The sequence below is a fragment of the Siphateles boraxobius genome, unplaced genomic scaffold (assembly GCF_051911475.1).
Source record: "Siphateles boraxobius isolate OS27281-9 unplaced genomic scaffold, OSU_SipBor_1 66, whole genome shotgun sequence".
Classification (NCBI taxonomy): Eukaryota; Metazoa; Chordata; class Actinopteri; order Cypriniformes; family Leuciscidae; genus Siphateles; species Siphateles boraxobius.
Window position 1 is genome coordinate 4,160,694 of NW_027509193.1, and position 16,807 is coordinate 4,177,500.

The window sequence follows — 16,807 nt, forward strand, 5'->3', positions numbered from 1 at the left end:
ATCTGTAGATTAAATTCAAACTGCAGGGAATCAACAGTCTCAAAAACGCTGTTTGAAATCACTGGTGTTTCTGACGTCACAAACTACCTTGTAACCAATCAGATTAACAAGTGATCGTCAACGAGTGGATCTCTGAGGTGGTGTGAGCCTGTGCGCCAAAATGCGTTGGGGAATAACAGTAGTATTTTCTTATTAAAATAATTCTTCCAAGTATAAAATGCAAGTAACAAATGCAAGTTTATTGTTTTACAAAAAAGCATCAGATGTTCTGAAATAATCAAAATCTGAAGCTGAAATTTTGAATTAATTTTTATTGCTGCTTTACTATTGTTCATGTACAGATGAATATTCCCTGATCATTTGCTGTTAATGCTCTTGTCCGGTTGAATGAACCGATAAAAAGAGCACAGAGAAACTGATGATTTACATAGAGCTGATATTAACAGCAGGTGTTTCCTGTGTGTCACACTGAACTTCCTGTCCTGAAGAAAATCTCCACAGCTCACTGCATCTGCTAGAAAACCAACTTCAGCATGATCTTCACACCGTCTTCACATCATGTCGTATCACATGAATGTCAGGCCATCAGGAGCATTTTGTTTCTCATAGTTTAGATCGTAACTTTACTGTATCAAATAATAGTCATGTTTCATTTGTCATTGAGTCACTCGTTCATTATCAGTCATGTGATCGTCTCCATATTCAGACGACATTCATCTCTGCTGTGCTCTAAACACATGATATTTACTAGCAGTAACACAAGTTTAATGTGCTCTTTCCACTGAAGATCTGAGACTTTATTTATTTTAGAATTTAATACATTGTTTATTTGAGTATTTACATAATGATACTACTTTTATTGTTTGTTCTTCCATTGATTGTAGATTGTAGACTTAGCAAGGAAGTAGTTTATACATTTTGAATGTTTAATTTCTCTGAAAAATCAATAAGAAAACTGTTTGTTTAACATGCACTTTATTAAACAGGTTGTAAATCATCTTACATCATCATTAAAGCCAAATATTGTCTGCAGAAAATGACACAGTTCAGGATACATTCTTGAAGTATTTTTAATAGTTTCTATATTCATGATTTCTATTACACTACGTCAGAGGATATTATTACTCGCTATCATAATCACTCAAACAACACTTTAGTCGCTGCATTCAGATTTCTTGATGCTTTTGCTGGTGATTTTTGAGGCAACAGACGCTTCACATGTCAGATCTTGGTCTTTGTCCCACACTGAGCTCTCGATGGTTAAATAACTGCTCATCCTGAATTTCTGATCAGGCTGCTGTTCAGCAGAGCCGGTGAAGACGCCTGTAGTAACAGAGTTCCCGTTCACAAGCCAGCGCACGTCAGCAAACGCCACAGACATGTGATCGATCAGACACACCAGAGTGACTTTACTGGAGCTGATCAGATCTTCACTGGATGGACGGAGGATGTTCAGCACAGGAGGAGCAACATCAGCATCTGCATCAGCATCAACACAAATCACCATTAACATGGACGAACATCTGCATCTCAGACACACATTTGACATATTGACCTCTGACTACATTTAAACTTCTAAAATGTCACGCATCACCATGTCAACATGTCAAATTATTTATGTTTAAAACATGCATCTCAATGTCTTTATTGACTTGCAGCACAAAAGTCAAATAGTGCATGTATTTGGGTAGTTTGTTGGATTGTTATTTTCTACATCAAGATTTTAGGTTGAAATGTATATGAATTTATATGGCACAGTTCATATTTTAGATGCTGACACCATTTTCTCTACCATTTTTAATCATCTTCGTGCCTTCACAAGATCATTTTCAAGTGTCCTGCAGCGTGACATAAAGGTACAAATTGAGTAATACACTGGTTCATAAAAGTTTTATGTATAATAATCATTTAAAAAACATTTAGCAAAACAGTTTTAGATGTAATACAGCACGTCACACCGCAGGTCAACTTCTCATGTTTTGTTTCACAGATACTGTACATAATTAGTTAAAGTACTTTAATTAGTTAAAGGAGAATTTTTTAAAATAGATCAGATTAAACAAAGTAGATGCTTGTCCTTAAATCACAACAAGTATGTTCTATAATAATAATAATAATAATTATTATTATTATTACTACTAATTGAATAAAAAATACAACCAGATAAAAACACAGATGAAAGTTAAAGCTGCAGTAAAAGTCTTGTCAGTATTTCTTGATAAAACGGTCTCTGACTGAATTCCCACATTTAACTAAATTAACTACAATAATGAGTTTATATGTCTATAATGAAGTTTAGACTATATTTAATACAGTGAAAAGATTTTAAAAATTGCAAATACAGTGTAAAGATCACTTACCAGTCACAATGAGTTTTGTTCCTTGTCCGAATACCACAGTGATACATTTCATATGTTCAGTCGTACAAAAACCTCCTCAGTCTGTGAAGAGACACAAACAGAAGTGAAACACTCACTCAACCTCAGCTGACTGTGTCCTTTACACATTTATTTCATGGAGAAATGTTTCAGATTCAAACACATTTATGTTGCTGTTTTAGTCTTCATAGCTGTATTTGACTGCTGTGTATTTGGTGAAGTGGCCCGTGTGCTGTTCAGCTACAGGATAAATCACAGTCCACCACAGGAATAAGTCCTGCAGAGACGCTGTTGGGACGTGAACTGCGTTCCACTCTTGATCCATTGCATCCAGACTTGCAACAGAAGGTACGAGACAAACAAACAAAAGCAGCATCATGACAGCAAATGGCAAGTTAGGAGTTTTCAAGTTGGTGATGCTGTTTTGACAAGGAAGTTATGGACTCAAGTGGATTCCTGGGTTCATTGGTCTCGTACCCGTCATGCTCAAAGCTGGCAAATAGTGCGTAGACACGTGGATCAAAATCTCTCTCAGGAGGTGGAGAATGTGTGTGGATGTTTCCTTGGACACATCAGTGTGTAGTGGGACTGACTCTGTTTGTGGAGACACTGTGACAGAGCCAGTGGGTTTGGACTCTCAGGAACAGCCAGGGACTGTTGAAAGGAAAACCCTGAGTTTAATCCCAGAGGTCTTTAGGTCCCAAAGGACTGTTCAAAAGCCCAAACAGTTGGAAGAGTTTGTGTTTTGAGAAAGAAAAAAAAGAACAGAAAAAAAAGTTGTAAAGTAAAAGGTTTTGTTGAAAAAAAGTATTGGGTTGATGTTGGTGGGGGTGGTGCTGTACTTATTTGGAAATGTGATTTCCAAAGGAATTATTATTTTTGTTTCAAGAATAATCCAACAAAATGTTTATTTAAGTAGTTAATGCAGTAGTTAAGTAGTTAACTATGCTCACGGGTAGCTTAAAAAACAGGTACTGCGTGACTTACGTATATACTGTATAGGCTACCCGTGCACCAATAGTACAAAAATAAATCTTGCTGTGTTGTATTGAAATCCATAACGTCTCCAGACTGTTTGTTGTTCGAGTGACAAGTTATCACAGTATTAAAGTGAAACACAATCTCATATGGCTGTTGTTATTCTGAGGTGTCAGTGACTGCAGTGAATCCGGCTGTTGTCTCAGTGTTTTCACACTTGTAGTTCGGTTCTCCGGGTTCTTTTGGTCCGGACCAAAAAAAGAAAACAATACTTAGTCCTGATTTGCTTAGCATTCACACTCTCATTTTTAACACTGGACCTAAAGATACGAAGAAAAGAAAAAATATATATATTTTATGACATGTTGCGCTAAATTCAAAGTCAATCACAACTCTCTTCATTAAAGCTCTTCAAGTGATTAAGTGTCTGATGTCAAGAAACAAGTTCATAAGCAGATGTTTTTATGCAGTTTTTTTAGCATGAGGAATTTCCAGCTTTAAGACATGAAATAAAGTGTTTGTGTGTCATCTTTGTCACCAATTGCTGTCATTCATTATTTGCTTTGTTATTATTGTTCATTTGAATGAAATTGCATGATCATTTGTAGCCAAAGATGAGAGTAATCTGTTGTTAACACTGAGTGAATTCACTTTTGGGAAGGAGATGCCGTTTGTCGGGGCGTTTCAAACGAAAGTGAACAACTGAATCCATCACATACTGTAAGTCTGTTAGTGAAGGGAACATGCTATGGTCACTTCAGGAAAGTGTGTCCTTTACACCTGAGAACCAGAGATGAGAAACTGCTGTCGCTTCAGAAGACCTGGAATACAGCACATTTCACGAGCTTGTGTGCCCATATAATCTTAGTGTAAGTGGTAAATGGATTTGGCTTGCTGTCTGCTATAAAGGCTCAGAGAGGACATTTTACTCGAGCTTTGATTGCCTCCTATTACACTGGCAAAATATGGTACAAAAGGAGGAGAAGGAGGGATCCCGAAAGAACGAACCACGAGAAATGGTAAGAGGCTGGTTTTTTATACCTTGGTATTAATTCGATTAGATGGGCGTACTCCTCCCGAAATTATGTTAATAGTTTCACTTATATATGTTGATACATATTTTTCTAAAAAATTACTTACAGGACAGAATAGTAAAGTTTTAGTTAGTAAATTAGGTTAATCATCATGAATCTGAGAAGTGAAGTATTGCTCTTATCATCTGTTGTCTAAAAGCAGAAGTGAATGTGAGCAGGGAGGAGGTTTTTGTCATTGTGTGAATCACTGTGATACCTGCTCTTTAGCAGTGTTGTCCCATGTGTTACAGTAATACACTGCAGAATCACCAACATCCACATTACTGATGGTCAGACTATAGTCAGTTTTTGACTGAGCTCTAGATGTGAAGCGGCTGGATGTAAAACCATCACCATATTCGTCAGGAGAGCTGTGTGAATGATAGTATCTCAACACATACTGAGGAGCTGCATTAGGATTCTGTTTATACCAGTAGACATAATAACTCTCATCCTTTTCAATGTTACAATCCATAGTCACAGATTTGCCTTTTTGTTCTGTCAGCACAGAGGGTTTCTGTGTGACCACTTTCACAGATCTGACACCTGAAAAATCATGATAAATAAAATGAATTTCATCAACTTTGACAACCCTGAGAGAACAACATGTTTAGAGTGAAATAACTTACATGACAGAAGAGTGAGGAGAGTGAAGGAGAAAATGATCAGCATCTTCCCTGTGAAGCAGTTTGAGTTTAGTGGAGAGATGAAGAGAATAAGAGAGACTGAGAGACTCATATATGAGGAAGAGAAACTCTGAAAGAGTGACGATCACTGGAGTTCAGCCAATCCTTTCATCCAGCAACTGCTTTAATATTCTCAGTTACTTCACATTTGGGGGAAATAAAACACATCTAAAGGAAGCTCAGGTTCACCTAATAGTTAATATTATCCAGTATATAGTACAGGTATATACACTGTCTGTATGGATAATCTGCTACATTCATAAAAAGTAGCAGAAGAAACTACGTGTTTCATAATGAAATGCACTTGACTGCAGTTTTGTCTTTCTCTCTTCTGTCATTCGAATTGACTTAAATTGAATATGTTTATTGCGCTTTATATTCATCTGTCAACTGGTCCTCCCTTCAGACTCGCTGCAAAATTCACTGGTTCACTTTCATTTAGAAGACCCTTCTCGGCCGCTCACCTCCTTACTTAGATCATCTGTTGCAGCCAAAGCCTCACATACAACACCCGGTCCTCACTTCGTCTTCAATTAAGTATTCCCAAAACCAATTCTGCTTTTGGTCTTGCTTCCTTTCAATCTGCTGCCGCTCGCGACTGGAGCGCTTTGCAAAATTTTCTTAAACTGGATACACTAATTTCAATTTCATCTTTTAAATCTATTATATCATCCTTGTTCACGGGCACATGCAGTTGCTTCCCTACATAATCATGTATGTGTTGTTTACTGTGTTGTGTTTTTAATTGTATTGTAATTGCTAACCTGTATGTATTTCCAATGTACTGTATTTTTTTTTAGCCCTATTTCCTTTTCCCTCAGTGGTTATCTACTGGTCAGGCATTGTAAATAAGAACTTGTTCTTAATGAATTGCCTGTAAAATAAAGAATAAATAAAAAATAACAAAATAAAAATATTGTCGTTGTATAGATAGCTTATCATTCGAAAAGTACACACACACACACACACACACACACACACACACACACACACACACACACACACACACACACACACACACACACACACACACACACACACACACACACACACACACACACACACACAAACCCATTCCAAAAATATAAATATAAACTAATGTAATCAAATGATACATAATGTAAATGTAAACAGTGCAAAATTATAATAAATGTAGAAAAAAGTGCAATGTAAATGGACATATGCTTATTTCACATGTAACATAAGCATTTATGTTATGCGACATTTAGAGCTTGTACAGCTAGTGGATGAAAACTGTTTCTGACACGATTTGTCCTTGTTCTGATGGTTCTGTACCTCTGTCTGACGGCAGCAGACTGAACAGAAAGTGACCTGGATGAGATGTTTCTTTTCTGATGCTATGATCTCTCTTGAGGCAGCGTGAACTGTGAAGGTCCTCTAAAGCTGGGAGAGGGCACCCTATCATTTTCTCAGCAGTCCTGATCAACTTCTGAAGATCTTTTTTTATGTACCACAGTGCAGCTGGTAAACCACACACAGAGGCAGTAAGTGAGAATGCTCTCTATAGTGGAGTGGCAGAAGGACACCAGCAGACTCTGGGCGATGTTGCTCTTCCTGAGAAAGTAGCCTACAGTTTCTGCTGTGCTTTCTTTACCAGTTCTGTGGTGTTCTTGCCCCAGGTCAGGTCCTTCTCAATACAAACTCAGAGACAACAGACGCCTGTAACCCTCTCCACACAGTCCCCGTCAATGAATACGACTTGAATTTCTTTTTTATATTTTTCCTGAAATCGATTTCTAACTCGTTTGTGTTGGACGTATTGAGGAGCAGGTTGTTGTCACTGCACCACACGGACAGCCGCTCCACCTCGTCTCGGTCGACTCATTGCCCCCTGAGATGAGGCCCACCACTGGGGTGTCGTCGGCAAATTTAACGGAAATGTTGCTGGAATAGACAGGGGTGCAGTCGTAAATACAGAGGGTAGATATTGGAGATCAACACACAGGCCTGGGGGAGCCGGTGCTGAGACTGAGAGCTGTGGAAATGTGGGGGCTCTGACCCTCTGTGTGCGTCCCGTCAGGAAGTCCTTAATCCAAAGACGTGGAATTAGGCAGTCCCAGGTCCAACATTAGGCAGTCCCAGGTCCAACATTAGGCAGTCCCAGGTCCAACAAAAACTGTGAGCACTGAGCCGCAGCGTCTATACGCGCCGCCATCTTGAAAAGCATTCCACACTTCAGCTGAGTTTCCTGGTTTGCAGTGATTCTGCATTAGTCAAACTATCTGCTCTTATAACAGAACCATTACAGGAGTTTTGAACAGATTTGTCCACTATTAGCTGTTAGAGAATATGTGTGATGAATGAACATCATATTTAACCATTCTTGACTATTTGATCAGATTTCCAAATGTTAAAGATCATGATATGATCTTTTAATATGTTCCTTGAGGTCCACTTATAATGTTAATAAAGTTATTTTGCACAAAAATGCTGAAAAACTGCAATATTTAACCTTCATTCTGACCCTCCGTCTGAAATGTATATAGAGTATTTGAGTGATGGATGAACATGATGTTTAACCATTCTTGACTTTGATCAGATTTCCACCATGAAATCAAAATTGAGGATTCTTATTTTTTATGAAATATTGCAGTATTTATTATAAATGACTTCACGTCATTATTTTGTACATTTATGTTCCCTGATTTTTCAATTACAGAAATATATTGTTATTAGTATGTAGTAAAAGTTATAAATGAGTAAGATATGTGATGCAAAATAAAGCATTGATTAGATATCACAAAATCATGTTAATTACAATGTGGTTCTGTGTATATGAAATATATGTCTCTGTGATCTGTGCAGCTGGTGACTTCTTTACAGACTAAGTTTGTGTGTTTCAGTTCTGAAAGAGCTCAGAGGAACATCATGATTTACATAAAGCTGAAATTATGAGGCACATTGTGCAGGTGTATCCTGAGAGAGAGTCATGCATGTCTATGAAAGAAAATGCAAACAAATGTATTGCCAAAGAATTTTAATTGCAGAACCAAAACCAAAAATTAAAGTATTATAGTCATTTTAAATGTCATGGAGTCACAAAGTTCAAATAATATGAAATGAAATAAAGAAAAAAAAAAACATCTGTTAATTTCAATCAGACAATATTTCAATTACACTGTGAGTTTGAGATAATTTTCTTAGGGTGTATTCACACCAGGAAAGTCCGATAGTTCACTTGCTTTGGTCCGGACCAAATAAAAAAATTGTTTGTTTTTTTTGGTACGGTTCGCTTTCACACTGCTCTTTTTGCAAGTGAACCAAAATTTGTAAACAAAACCACACGCGTGTCGTGCCGACGCGGTGTCATTGGTTGTTGCGTTAAATCTTACCCAGATACAATAGTGCTATTTTCTGATTGGCTAACAACACCAGACGAACAACACCAGAGGAGACTCGCTTGATTCCTGCCGGTTCCACAGTGAGAGCGGCGCGGCCAGAGTTTTGGGCGCTGCGGCATATTAAATATATTACAAATAGTTTTTCAGCGTGAGAAATACAATGTGTGGCGGGAGAGCTTGACAAAAGACCGAAATGAATGACTGTCACGCTCAATGCGTGACACTTGAGAGCCCTGTCACTCATTCATTCATTCATTCCATTCCAATGATGCACACACGACGCGCAGAAAGACGCGCAACAGTATCGTGTGGCCAGACAGCGCGCCGGAATGGAATGTTGTAGGCTACAACAGATCACTTTCCCATAACGCAACTCCGACTACGGAAGCCTGTTAACTCAAAGGCGCAGTGCTTTCTTGCAATTGGGTCGGTTCATGTTCACACCGTAAACGAACCGTACCAGAGTTAATTGGGAACCGTACCGAGACCACCTCTTCAGCTGGGTCTCGGTTCGGTTGTTTGGTCCGCACCCGAGTTCGATTGCTGTATTCACACCCAAAAGGTCCGCACCAAGGGGGGAAACGAACTAGAGTTCGATTCAATCGAACCAAACAAGGCAGGTGTGAATACACCCTTAGTGAATTTTGAGCCCACTGACACTTCACATGAGAAATCCACATTATCGGTCCAGTCCGAGGAGTCGATGGTCAGAGAGCTGCTCATTTTGAAGGTTTTGTCTTGTTGTTTCTCAGTAGCACTGCTCCAAACTCCATCTGTAACAGAGCGTCCATTGACTGTCCAGCTGACATGAACCAGAGCTACAGAAATATCATCAGCCAGACACACAAGTGTAGCTTTACTCTCCTTCAGAGCCTCAGTGGACGGAGGCAAGAGTGTCAGAACAGGAGGAGCCAGAGGAAAGTCTGGAGAAAACAGTCAGGGAATTCATGAAAACAAGAAATAATATAATATAATATAAATGTATCACACATTGTATAAATGTGTCTGTTAAAAGGACACACATTGCATATGGATATAAAATACAATGTGCCAGTTTACTAGATAATAAACTATGTTAGTTACTAGAGTCATCATTTTATGATGTTTTATTAACAAAGTTCGGGAGGAGCACGTTCAGATAATTAAACCTAATTTAACACACGTGGAGCACATTCAGATAATCAAACCTAATTAGACAAGAGTGGTGCTTAATCAATGAGTTAATCGCTGTGTATATATACAGCAAACTAACCTCCGTTCATTGACAGTTTAACAGCATTTGGCCCCGCAGTACCTTCCTAACATGTCCGAATCGAGCGCTTCCCGTTTGATGAAGAATCTTTCGTCCTTCAGGATTAGGAATCTTTGCCACAATCCTCTGGTATTATCTCGTGGGCGTCAGGCCAAACAAATGGGTCCTCGCCACCGCGGGCGAAACATCAGCAATCTACTTCCGCGTATTTCTTTAAACTGTCCCATTCAATAATTCCTGCCATAGAGAAATGGTCATAAGGCAATGCCGCCCTCTTAATTCGAAGGAACGGGTCTTCCTCCAGCGTCAGGCCGCCGCAGCAGGCCCTAAGTAAGCCGCGCTGCAGATTCAGTCCCGGTCAGTCCACACTCAACATCTGCCGGGTCAACTCTGTGAGTGCTTGGCTCAAAACCTTTTCGTTTTCTGTCCCTAATTGAACTTCGTATCACTTCAGTTGTTGAATCACGAGCAAGTTATGCTATCTGGATACTAATTTTGATCGGGGGAACACTCGTTTTAAATAGTTTCCGTACAAATGATTTGCCGTTCATTAACGCGATGCTTCCTTTTGGTAAACTCACACGTAAACAATAGGTCGCACATTACGTGCAGATTGCACACAGAATCATTAAGAACCTTTCGTTAACACTGTCCTGCAATTTATTTACAAAAATTGCTTAGAAACTTAAAGTTATAGCATAAATGCATTTTTATTTTATTTATTTTTTTGAAGTAGCGAACGAACGAACAAATCGGCAGGGAATATGACCCATAGAAATGATCAAAATAAACGGAGAAAATAAGAACATTTTCGTACGTTTAATAATCGATCTCTCAGCCCCGCACAGTTTCTGCTGAGCTCGGGATTCCAATTGCACAGGTTAAAACCATGGGTTCAGCCTCGTCCATTTGAATTCTGGGCATTAACTTGGATACAGTTGTTTTCCAGGCCTCACTGCACAAGAAAAAATCGATAGGATATTTTTGATCTCGTCCACCTTCCCACTGTTCTAAAACGCGAACTGCTATCTTTGCTCGGCCACTTAAACTTCAGATGCGCATAATCCTGCAAGGATTTAATCTCTCACCACCTCTTCGCGTTTTTGATTAACGCGCAAGATGACGAGCATCGGCCCACCAGGCCCCAACCTACTCCTCCCTTTGCTCAGCCTCACACCAGAGGAACTCAATTTGTCCAGGTAAATTTCTCCACTGCCACAGCAGTGATGTCTTCTCCGCTCCCGCAGGAGCTCATTTCTCCAGGTAAGTTTTCTGCTCCCGCAGGAGCTCTGTTTCTCTGGACACAAGTTTGACCCATGCTTTTTGCTTAAAGTTGAAGACCCAACTTTGTGTATGTTTTGTAAAATTCCCTTATCTATCAAACATGTTTTATTAGATTGTTCTGCCCTTCATGCAAGCAGAATGCTCTTTTATGAAGTTTCTTCATTGAAGGACATATTTAATGAGATTATGCCTGAAAAGGTTTTGGATTTTTTATCATGTTAATTTAAATATATATATATATATATATATATATATATATATATATATATATATATATATATATATATATATATATATTATATAATATGACTTGTTTATATTTGCTTTGTTTTTATTGTATTTATATGATATTTGTATTTTTGTGATTGAATTTTTGCCATGAAAATAGCTCTGAATGCCGACATGGCATTAAATAAAATAATCTGATCTGTTTCTCTGGCTATTTTCTCCACTGCCGCAGCAGTGATGTCTCCTCTGCTCCCGCAGGAGCTCTGTTTCTCTGGCTATTTTCTCCACTGCCACAGCAGTGATGTCTCCTCTGTTCCCACAGGAGCTCTGTTTCTCTGGCTATTTTCTCCACTGCCGCAGCAGTGATGTCTCCTCTGCTCCCGCAGGAGCTCTGTTTCTCTGGCTATTTTCTCCACTGCCACAGCAGTGATGTCTCCTCTGTTCCCACAGGAGCTCTGTTTCTCTGGCTATTTTCTCCACTGCCGCTGCAGTGATGTCTCCTCTGCTCCCACAGGAGCTCTGTTTCTCTGGCTATTTTCTCCACTGCCACAGCAGTGATGTCTCCTCTGCTCCCGCAGGAGCTCTGTTTCTCTGGCTATTTTCTCCACTGCCGCAGCAGTGATGTCTCCTCTGCTCCCGCAGGAGCTCTGTTTCTCTGGCTATTTTTTCCACTGCCGCAGCAGTGATGTCTCCTCTGCTCCCGCAGGAGCTCTGTTTCTCTGGCTATTTTCTCCACTGCCGCAGCAGTGATGTCTCCTCTGTTCCCACAGGAGCTCTGTTTCTCTGGCTATTTTCTCCACTGCCGCAGCAGTGATGTCTCCTCTGCTCCCGCAGGAGCTCTTTTTTCTCCAGGTAAGTTTCTCCACTGCCACAGTAGTGACGTCTCATCTGTTCCCACAGGAGCTCTGTTTCTCTGGCTATTTTCTCCACTGCCGCAGCAGTGATGTCTCCTCTGCTCCCGCAGGAGCTCTGTTTCTCTGGCTATTTTCTCCACTGCCGCAGCAGTGATGTCTCCTCTGTTCCCACAGGAGCTCTGTTTCTCTGGCTATTTTCTCCACTGCCGCAGCAGTGATGTCTCCTCTGCTCCCGCAGGAGCTCCGTTTCCCTGGCTATTTTCTCCACTGCCGCAGCAGTGATGTCACTGCTCCCGCAGGAGCTCTGTCTCTCTGGCTAATTTCTCCACTGCCGCAGCAGTGATGTCTCCTCTGCTCCCGCAGGAGCTCCGTTTCCCTGGCTATTTTCTCCACTGCCGCAGCAGTGATGTCTCCTCTGATCCCGCAGGAGCTCCGTTTCCCTGGCTATTTTCTCCACTTCCGCAGCAGTGATGTCTCCTCTGATCCCGCAGGAGCTCTGTTTCTCTGGCTATTTTCTCCACTGCCGCAGCAGTGATGTCTCCTCTGCTCCCGCAGGAGCTCCGTTTCCCTGGCTATTTTCTCCACTGCCGCAGCAGTGATGTCTCCTCTGATCCCGCAGGAGCTCCGTTTCCCTGGCTATTTTCTCCACTGCCGCAGCAGTGATGTCTCCTCTGCTCCCGCAGGAGCTCTGTTTCTCTGGCTATTTTCTCCACTGCCGCATCAGTGATGTTCCTCTGCTCCCGCAGGAGCTCTGTTTCTCTGGCTATTTTCTCCACTGCCGCTGCAGTGATGTCTCCGCTCCCGCATGAGCTCTGTTTCTCTGGCTATTTTCTCCACTGCCGCAGCAGTGATGTCTCCTCTCCAGTACCTCACTATTCAGAATTAATATTCCTGTTAAAACCCCTACGTGATGCCTCTTTCTCTGTCCAGCGAGCATTGGTCTCCCAGCGGACGTTGCATGCATCTATGTTTCCTCTTTCTCTGTCCAGCGAGCATTGGTCTCCCAGCGGACGTCGCATGCATCTATGTTTCCTCTTTCTCTGTCCAGCGAGCATTGGTCTCCCAGCGAACGTGGCATGCATCTAGGTTTCCTCTTCCTCTGTCCAGCGAGCATTGGTCTCCTAGCAGACATAGCATGCATCTGTTTTTCCTTCTCCGTCCAGCAAGCTTTGGTCTCCCAGCGGACGTAGCATTCATCTGTTTCCTCTTTCCCATCCAGCAGGTATTGATTTCCCAGCAGACACAGCAAGAAATCTCCCGGCCGGGCTTCCAAAATTTGTCACTCCGCCGTCGGCCGGTAGAGCCCACCAGTCCGACGCTGTGAGCTGCTCCCGTCGGAAGCTACATGGGCCCTATCGGTCGGCCATCTTAGATCTCGCTGCTCCCCGCCCATCGGTCGGCAGAGATCACCCGTCATTCCCAAATCTTGCTGCTCCTCATTCGTCAGCCAATAGGGCCCGTCCGCCTAGCGCAGTGAGCTGCTTCCGCCAGAAGCAACATGGGCCCTCCTGGTCAGGCGGCATAAATCACGCTGTTCATCGGCCGGTAGAGCTCACCTGTCTGACGCTGTGAGCTGCTCCCGTCGAGAAACTGTGCGAGCCCTCCCAACTGTTCCAAATTACGACTGCTCCCCGTTCGTGAGCCAGCAGGCCCTCCTGGTCAAGCAACCAGGCTTATTCTCAAAACGCCAGCCCGCCAAATTCTCTGCGTTTTGGGGGGTCTTTAGTCTGGCGGCTGTCCTTTGCTCTTTTTGCCTTTTGGGGGAGTACTCTGGGTTCGGGCAAAATTCCGAGCTCGGAGCCCTCCCCCCGGACAGCACGCCAAATACGCATAATCTTTACTCTGTTTAATTGATGTAAGTGTGAACTCGTGAAAATATTGAATTTAACTTTGAATCTGACTCTATAACTGGTATTAATAAAGAACAGAACATTACCTGTACATATGAATGGACTGAAACAACATGAGGGTAAATATCAAGCCTTTAAAAACCATTACACGTATTTTAATAATATTAACCCATCAACTTGAGTTCAGTTCTTAAAAATCATTATGGAGGTACATTTTTAAATATTAAAATATATTTACACAGTAGGGCTGGGCGATTTTGCCCAAAAAATAAATCTTCGATTTTTAAAGAAAAATTCGAGTTTCGATTCGATTTTTTTTTTTCAATGCACTTAAAAAATGACTGCAGACATCAGATATAGTGTCAAAAGTGCAACTTTATTGCTATGATTGTCCTCAAGAGTTACAATGCGTAGAATCCCAAAACAAAAAGTAAATGAGGCTCTGTCATTCAACAATTTCAAGCTTTAACCCAGGTTTAAGCAAAAGTGCAACAACTTCACAGTAGCTTAAATTTTCTGTTCAAGAAATCAGATAATTACAAATTTTGTAACATATAACATTACAATTAAAAAAATAAACTCTTCTCAGTATAGTGTGAATATAAAAAATGAAACATGCCTGTGGCAGACATATAGCTTGCTCAAAGAGTGAACAAATGTAAACTTTTATCTATAACAACAAAACACATGCTTGTTAGATCTCTGAAACATTGTGCATGCTCATTCTAAACATTTTTTGCAAGAAAGATGAGCCTGTCCACAACCTCTGGCTTAAGGCAGGCCCGGTTGCAGGTAACTATTCCCCCACCCACACTAAATACCCTCTCTGAGGGGGCACTAGTGGCTGGAATAGAAAGATATTTTTTAGCCAGTAAGCTTAGCCTTGGAAAGTTGGGCTGATGCAGCTTCCACCATTCAAGAGGATCTGTGTCTGGCTCTATGTCTGGAATAAGGAAATATGTTGCAAGCTCAGTCTCAATTTTTGTTTTCTCAGATTGTGGGTGTGGCGTGGTGGATGGTGCACTGTTTTTAAAGAAGGCACCCAGAGTCATTTTCTTTTTTGGTGGGGTGTTCTCTTGAACAGCTGAGGGACCAGCTTCCTCTGTGGTAGAGCTGCAGAGAGCAGAGATCTCAGACACTGCTCTTTTTTTGACAACTTCCAGTTTGCTAGCATCAATGTAGGTTGTACGGAACCTCGGGTCTAAAAGTGTGGCCATGTCCAAAAGTTCCTCTTTCTCCAAATCACTGTATTTACTTTCGAGGTAACGCATGATGTTCGCTTTGATTGTTTTTGTTAGCTCCAAATCTTCCTCGTCTGGCAGGAGGAGACTTGTTTTAAACAAATGCAGCACTGGTTTGATGCATGACACACTGACATATGATTCCCCTGACAGTGCATCAGTGAAGTCCTGGAGAGGTTTCACTGCTTTGTTGGTGGCTTCTAATACTTCCAAATCTTGCCACGTGGGAACAAGATGACGCGTTTTCTTGTCCGCACCCAGGACACGAGTTATTGCCTTCTCTTGCTCAAGGAAGCGCTCAATCATCTTTTGACGAGACCCCCAACGTGTTGGGGATTCTGAGATCAAAAGATGCTGGGGAAGTCCAAGCTCAGCCTGCACCTCTGTCATGTCTCGCCTTTTTTTCCAGCTGTAGGAGAAGGCTGATACAGCTTTTTTGCAGACCCCTATGGCCCGATCGATCCTTGGGTCCTTCACACCATTCTCTGTAATAAATGTGAAAAGATATTTAGTATATTTTTTGTCACTCCAAACTATTGTTTTGTACTTTTATCCCAATTTTAATAGCTGTAACACTGTTTAATACATAATGTATAATGAATGCAGATTAAGGAAAAGTCAGGTTTATTTATGTAAATAAACTGTAAATATGAATTTATGTCTGTGTGTAAACCAGTTGAAATATATACCATGTTCTGGCTATTAAATTATGAGCAAACAGTACTTTACAATGTGCAAGTATGTGCACCTATTTATTCTTACACCAACTCTTACCTATAGCGTTGTGGAGTCTGTGGCCAAAACACTGCAAGCTGGGCCAGTTGTTGTCCTTAAGGGCTTTTATGATGTTGGTGCCACTATCAGTTGTCATGCAGACGAGTCGTTCCTCCGAAAGTCCCCAGGAGCTGAGAGCGTCTTTTAAGCCATGGGCAATTATCTCACCAGTGTGGTTGTCTGGGAAATACGCTGTCTGAAGGCAGATGCTGCGCAGAGTCCAACTAATGTTGATGTAGTGAACCGTCAGACTCAGATATGGCTGCATCGTCCGGCTGGACCACAGGTCCGTTGTGGCTGAGTAAAACTGCATCTCCTCCAGCTCACTGCTGATCTTTTCCCGAGTTGTATTGTACAGGTGAGGCAGCGCTACATTGGCGAAATACTTGCGACTGGGGACAACGTACCTCGCATCTAATACTTTTAGCATGTGATTAAAGCCTCGCTTTTCGACAGAATAAATTGGCAGCATGTCTGTGGCAATATAAAACGTGATCGCCTCTGTAATCGCTTTCCATCGCGCTCCGTTCTTATCATAAGGCACACAGTTTGTAAAGCTCTCAGGAAGTGTAGTTTGCTTTTTAGCAGGTGTGCTAGAGGAGCCGTTTTCGCTACGGAGCCGGCTGCACTTCTCCCATTCTTCGATATGTTTATTCCTCAGGTGCTGGAAAAGATTTGTTGTACTGCTGCTTCCAGTAGCAACAGCCTTGAAACATATTTTGCAGCAAGGCTTCGTCTGTGTTGTGTCTGCTGCATCAAAACCAAACCAGTTCCAAATTACGGAATTACCTGTGCCTTTCTTTGGAAGTAACGTTAGTTCTCTGCTACACGCTGCCATGTTGTTTTG

General features: G+C 41.4%; 2 protein-coding genes across 2 annotated transcripts in view; both read right to left on the minus strand.

Annotated features, from left to right (window-relative positions):
• Window positions 1-482: 482 nt before the first annotated feature.
• LOC143722364 (immunoglobulin lambda-1 light chain-like) lies at window positions 483-5,167 on the minus strand. The gene is made up of 5 exons (XM_077213777.1): window positions 5,059-5,167; window positions 4,647-4,975; window positions 2,972-3,032; window positions 2,361-2,435; window positions 483-1,479 (listed from the first exon to the last, which is right to left on the minus strand). The coding sequence occupies exons 1-5, from the start codon at window positions 5,165-5,167 to the stop codon at window positions 1,154-1,156; spliced, it is 900 nt and encodes a 299-aa protein (XP_077069892.1). The 3' UTR covers window positions 483-1,153.
• Window positions 5,168-6,355: 1,188 nt separating this feature from the next.
• LOC143722365 (immunoglobulin lambda-1 light chain-like) overlaps window positions 6,356-16,807 on the minus strand; it is a 40,026-nt gene continuing 29,574 nt past the window's right edge. Inside the window, exons 5-6 of the mRNA XM_077213778.1 lie at window positions 9,110-9,400; window positions 6,356-6,597 (exon numbers count right to left, since the gene is read on the minus strand). Coding sequence (XP_077069893.1) covers window positions 6,356-6,597; window positions 9,110-9,400 — 533 coding nt within the window. The remainder of the gene's footprint in view (window positions 6,598-9,109; window positions 9,401-16,807) is intronic.